The sequence below is a fragment of the Lolium perenne genome, chromosome 2, assembly GCF_019359855.2.
Source record: "Lolium perenne isolate Kyuss_39 chromosome 2, Kyuss_2.0, whole genome shotgun sequence".
Lineage (NCBI taxonomy): Eukaryota > Viridiplantae > Streptophyta > Magnoliopsida > Poales > Poaceae > Lolium > Lolium perenne.
In genome coordinates, this window is record NC_067245.2 from 313838832 (window position 1) to 313845273 (window position 6442).

Here is a 6442-nt window from a genome sequence, read left to right on the forward strand (position 1 = left end):
AATAAAATGCCTAATTTTATATCCTCACTCGATCCAAACGAGAAAAAAGAGACAAATTGTACGCCCTTCAGTTCTTCCTGCTTAGATGCCCTTATTCATCCAACTGCTCGCCTGTCGTTTCGTTTGTGCTCTTGGCGCAACAACCTCCAAGCTCCAATGGCGACGGCTTAACCACGCCCGCATCGTGCTCGATCGTCGATCCTCGGCGCGCGCGGCGGCACGTGCAAAAGCGGCGCCGCGGCCTGCCGGCCGGCCGGGAACCACTGAACTTGGGCGCGCGAGGTGCCGCATCGTACATATTCGTATCTCCAGTTTTGTACTATCTCCGGAATCGTGTAGTCCGCGGCTGGTCGGCGCGGCCGATTGTTTGACCGGCTACCGGGCTACGACGACGCCTGCACGTACATCTGGTCACTGACGGACGGATCCGTATATGACGGTGTTCCCTATTGATACTGTCTGTGATCATGTGTGTGCGCTACCTTGCTCGTGCTGGAGCGGCCACTTATTTAGCACTCGCCGCGGGCGTTTTGTATCGCTGCGTGATTTCAGCAGCGCGCGCGTGCATAGATCGACAGTCGGTTGCTGCGTATGTGTTCTTCTTCTCTTGGCGTCCCACCAACAGTTCGATGCACATGTGACTTGTCCATTGAAAACACAATGCCACTACTGTTATACTAGTAACTAGCTGCGTTTCGCAGAGGACAAGCAAGCTAGAGTCACAAGAATGAGGTGATGAAAGCCATAACATGCTGCACTTGCTTAGCCATGAAGCTTGTCTAGTTATCCGAGAGCAATTAACCGCCATCGTGGCTTGAATTGGGGGCCAGATTCTTCAGCCATGAATTCATCATCTCGACTGCCGTCAGACGCCTGCACCACCACGACCTGATAAGTCGTTACTAAACTTTTGAGGCCGGAAAGCGAACTATCGGAAGCTATCATGATTCATGCATGACATTGCAGCTATCGAGCGCGAGCTATCACAAGTTCATGGACGTCGACTACATGTAGATGGGAAATTGGGAACAACGGTGAAATGTGCTGTGAGGAGCTCGCCTTCCCGGTGCTCCTCGTTCCGCGGATCGGGTGAGTATCTCAATCCCTCTCCGGATCGTAGGTGGTGGTCGATCTGGATCGTGAAATCGAAGAAGTTGATGATGGCGAGCGGCGCGACGTCGTTGGTGAGGCGTGGAGTAGGTTCTTCGGTGCCGGTGAGTTCTGACTACCCCGCTGCTGAGGGGTTGCTTCGTATCCAAGGCGCGTGCGAAGCTATGGCAGCGGCCCGCCAGTCTCAGCTCTGGGTCGTCGCCGGCGAGGTCGGGGTCCTGTATGGGCTTTTCTGTAATTTCTGTTTCTTTCAGGACCTATCTGTAAGATCGCTGCTGTAATATCATCTCTTTTTCTCGCAAAAAAAAAGTGGCGTCTATGACGCAATAGCACAATTGGACGCAACTTGATGGTCGCATCTCGCATGCACGAATGTACAGGTAACAGGTGAGGCCGCGGCATGGCCTGAAATCCGCGAGGCGATCCTGTGATAGCTACGACTCCAGCAATGATATATTCGAAAATCCGACGAGTGACGGCATGATTCGTCTCAGACCAGGCCAAAAGATCGAGCCGGGTATGCACATGCTGCCCGGATTGACTGCCCGCCGGGCCGGGCTGCGGACAGCATCAGGTCACATGCACGAGCACTAGCGCCTCCGCCACCTGACCAAGCTAGCGCCGCAGCGATCCGCCGGATCGGTGTCGAGACGATTCCTTCTTCCACTATCCCAAACACGCCGATGTGATGTGACCATCCATGTGCGTGTATGCATGGCGTTTGCATCATGCCGCACACTGTGCGTGCATGAGATTTTCTATCCATATCATCCATCATTGGATCGTTCTGCGTGAAGCATTCCCGTATGCAGCGTCTGGCAACGCTGAGCTTGACATTGAAGTGTTCAGGCCATCACCGGACTGGCCCGGCAAGCGTTGGCCAAGTGCCGAAATGTGGTCGACAGCGCCGTGTCATCATCCCATCTACGTACCTGATCCACACTTCAGAGAGTTCGCAAGGACTCGAGCTGTGCTGCAAGGTGGCATTTGGGTGGCCTTGTCCAGCTGGGCCGGTGTTGATAGTCTGGCTCATGTTATCCACGCGGCAAATTAAGGAGTACGCAGGCATGGGCATGGCCGACGCAATCTTGTTGGCCAAACAATTTTCCTACGTTCCACGTGCTGTAGACAGTTAGACACTGTGCACACACCATTTTGCGGTGGCATTTACAACGTACATATAGCAATTTGGTTTATATATACTATTTGTGTGAACTGTGTGTGTGACAGCCTACAACTTGACAATATCCGCGAGAAACACAAAATCGTCACGTTATACTATATAAGATATGTGTTTTGGTGCTGGCGCCATTCTGAATATGGTGAATTTTAGAAAATGTGTGAATCCACGCTTCGCCGATTTTGCTATTCCTAAAAAGCTTTTCAAACCAATGGCATGCTAGTTTTTTCTTTAGGGATATTGCCATATCTTTTATGGCTTTTTATGAATATTTCTTACGATGAATTAATTTATGGTTAATCCTTACAGGAAATAAGTAAAATGTCTTGTCTGTAGTCATTGAGACATCGTCCATATCTAAACGGCTTGCTTTTTTCCATTCTTGAAACGCTAAATAAAACCTGTAATTGCAAAGAAAACTGCTTGGGAAAGATAAATTATATATTTCCACGAGTAAGGAAGCGATGCATGCATGCTTATAAAGAATCAAGAAAAAAAAAGATTTTTTTTGGATATATACCACGAGTAAGGAAGCAACGGCTTGCTTTTATTTCCTTTACATTCTTGAAACACTAAATAAAACATGTAATTGCAAGGAAAACTCCCTGAGAAAGATAAAATGCATATTAGGGAGCAACATTTAATATTGCTTTCAATCCCGTTCAGCTGAAGGGTTAAAAATATATACGTATTCCACTGATATATATTTTCCTCACCATTTACAAGCTAGATTTGGACCAAAATCAAATAAATTTTAATATTTTAATATAGTTTAAATTTAACCAAAATGAGAAAAATAAACGCCAAAATACTTTCTATTTTTTGAAACTATTGAAATTTAGGTGGGATATGATTTTTCATATCAAAATTTAAAACCTGATCAACAATGTATATAGCAAACACCTCAACTGAAAGATGTACACATTTTTCAACAAAAATGTTGGAATAATAAGGGGAAAATTTACAACACTTTACTTTATATAAAAATATAGCGCATTACTTTATATCTGTGTAATCTATGTGGCAAGCTACAAGTTCACAATAACCCGAGAAACATAAAGTGTCAGATAATATATGGTATGTGTTTTGCATAGTCTTCATTTCCAATTTTGGTGACATTTATAAAGTGTGAAGTCGCACTTTGCCGAATTGCAGGAACACCCTGAATATAGAGGTTCCTACAAAATCTATTTAAATTATCGATGCCATATTAATTGTGTATATAATGATTTGATGTCATTATAAATTAATATGCATTCTTTATGATGTATTAATGCATTGCCAATCCTCGAAGTAAAATGTCTCGTCAGGGTCATTGAGACATTGCTCATGTCTAAAATGGCATATCTCTACGCACAAGGATAAATACACACGGAAATATTTGTACCCTCATCAAAATTATTATCATGAAATAAGAAATAGTTTTCGATATATATCAGGATTTCTTAGCCACAACTTGCTTATTTTGCGTTCTTGGAACACTGAAGAAAACCTATAATTGTAGGTAGCACTGCCTGAGAAATAAATAATTTATTATGTGGACAAAGGCTGCAACATTTAATATTTTTTAATTTCAATACAACTGAATGTTCAAATTTTATTTTTCTAGAAATTTCCAGTATCGCCGTGACCATTTCTTTAAAAAATATTATGATAGTTTTATTTTGATCCAATTGAGCTGAAAAACTCAAAAGAAATTTCTTATACTTTTGAAACTATAAAAGGTAAGAAACAATAATGATTAGCAATCTAACCCTACTATAGTAAACACCTCAACTGAAAGAAGTACTAATTTTAGAAAGAATACATAAGAATGATTAGGAAAACAAATTTACATGGGAGAACCAAGTCACATCCCATTCGGACAGCACAGATTATTTATGTCAGCCCAACCGCAGAAACCCAAAGTCCCGTCCTATAAAACCTCACGCTACCCCTCTACACGAGAAGCCAGCTCCATTCCACCAACTTTCCATCCCCCACACCATTCAACAGCAGCAGCTTAGCTCAACTCTCAACTGCAATGGCGAAATGCAGCAAGATCCGCAACATCGTGTGGCTCCGGCAGACGCTGCGCCGGTGGCGGTCCCGCGCGGCGGCGCGGTCGTCGGCGGCGGTGGTGCCGGCTGGCCACGTGGCGGTGTGCGTGGGCGGCGCGTCCCGGCGATTCGTGGTGCGCGCGGCGCACCTGAACCACCCGGTGTTCCGGGAGCTGCTGCGGCAGGCGGAGGAGGAGTACGGGTTCCCGACCGGCGCGGCGGGGCCCATCGCGCTGCCCTGCTGCGACGAGGGCCTCTTCGAGCACGTCCTCCGCCACCTCTCCTCGTCCTCCCCGTCCGCGCGATTCGTGACGCTGGAGGAGCTCAAGAGCGGCGGCGGCGTCTCGTGCTGCTGCGCCGCCGCCGGCGACGCGCTCCCGCTGCTCCGCGGCATCTCCTCGGACAAGTTCGTGTGGTGACGACTGAAGCCGGGACTCCGAGCTAAGCTAGCCGGGCGCGCGCGCCACGCCATTGTGGTGACCGTCGTGTTTTTTCTCTTCTTTTTTTGTTTGTTGTTCCTCTCTCCATTGACGAGAGGAGCTGAGCGGCCGGCCGGAGGCGGTGAAGCGAGATGGCTGAGAGAGTCCTCGGGTCTTGAGACGCCCAGCAGGGCCTAGCTATCCATTCATTCCAAATCCTGGCAAGAAACTTATTTAGTGCCGAGGATTTATTCTTGCTTTCTTTTTGATTTTTTTGGTCACCTGCTGAATAATTCACCGTTGTAAATAGCCATCCTGTGCTACGGCGATTCGTCCAACATTGCATGTGAATTGAATTGAATGATTTCTGCTGCTCCAGGACGCGTGTCTCTTGGTCAGATATCAAACCTGAGAGTCTGGTTCAGATTTAAAAACGTCTTTCTGTTCGGACAACATTTCTGAACTGCATCCATGTGGTAGGGCTAGCTTCAAGAAACTTGAAGCTGCATGGTTCAACACGGAAAAATAATGGAGTTGGAGCTAGTTAGCACTACTCCAGTACAAGCGTTGCGGATATAAAATGTGTGTTCACGCTGTCGCTAGGCTGGTTGCAATGATCATGGTACCAGCTATAACAGCTATCAGTGGAATTATGGGCTGACAATTGATTCTCCAGCATATAACAAGTATTCCCAAATCGCAACCGCCCTGCCGGCGCACCAAATTTTCAGTATTCTTTTCGGGCCGAGATGACAAATCGATCAACGGTGGTCTTTTTGACAAGTCGAATTTCCCTTGTATTGTGACAGATAACGTCCATCTTTTTACAGAGCGCCGTCCAAAAAAGGAGCAACAGCTTTGCGGCACTGAAGGTGGTTAAAAAATGTTATCCTCTCACTTTTCTTCTCTGATCAGGTTAGCCTGGAAAGATCAGGCAATCATGGGCGGCCATTCCCTCCTTTACGATCGCATTGGCCCATCTTAATCCTACTATTATCCAGACGGATTAAAATTTCTCATCATAAAGCACTCAGCTAACCTGACTGCGTGTAAAGAGAGAGAGAGGAAGAGAGTGATGCAAAGTAACTGGTGACCCGTGAGGTCTGCTTTTAACTGTGGGCGTGGTGCGGCCCTGGGCCTACCATGGTCGCGGTCTGCCGGTGGTGAGGACAGGGACAGGCCCAGCGCATGTGGAGTGTGGGCCCGGCTGCATGTGTGTTGATTCCCCTGGGCCGGGCTGGGCCCGCGGTGAGTAGCCGGCCTCCGTCCCCGTCCGTAGTCCTTGTGTGCTTCTAGTAGCTTTCCCTTTCGTTCGTTCCTTCCCGACGGGGGCGTACGGAGTTTACGGACAGACCTGCGCGTGTCACGGGCCAGGTTAAGCTGATGGATGGTGACTATCTTCGACCAATTCAACCAAGAGGAAGCAATTTGGAGATTATGCGTCGATCCACATGATCCGCAACGAGTCGGCCATGTTGCGTCAGTTTGGGATCGTCATTGCCGGCTTTGATGCCTCCTGAGAAGATGATTTCATCTTTCTCGTCCGACAACAATATATGTGATGGTTGAAAGGAGCACATGCCATGTTAGACAAGCAAGATGTGAAATTGGGACTCGAGAAGGAAAAGTTTGAAGACGCCAAGATGGCAGCCCAAGCCGGCATAATGATGGTCATGAATGAATCATCGCACATT

General features: G+C 47.3%; 1 protein-coding gene across 1 annotated transcript; it reads left to right on the plus strand.

Moving 5' to 3' along the window:
* Positions 1-4222: 4222 nt before the first annotated feature.
* LOC127336787 (auxin-induced protein 6B) lies at positions 4223-5126 on the plus strand. Its single transcript, XM_051363628.1, has one exon. The coding sequence runs from the start codon at positions 4314-4316 to the stop codon at positions 4746-4748; it is 435 nt and encodes a 144-aa protein (XP_051219588.1). The 5' UTR covers positions 4223-4313; the 3' UTR covers positions 4749-5126.
* The last annotated feature ends 1316 nt before the right edge of the window (positions 5127-6442 follow it).

Excerpts from the sequence above, each read along its gene's own strand:
- LOC127336787 (XM_051363628.1), top strand. The coding sequence starts at position 4,314 with ATGGCGAAATGCAGCAAGATCCGCAACATCGTGTGGCTCCGGCAGACG.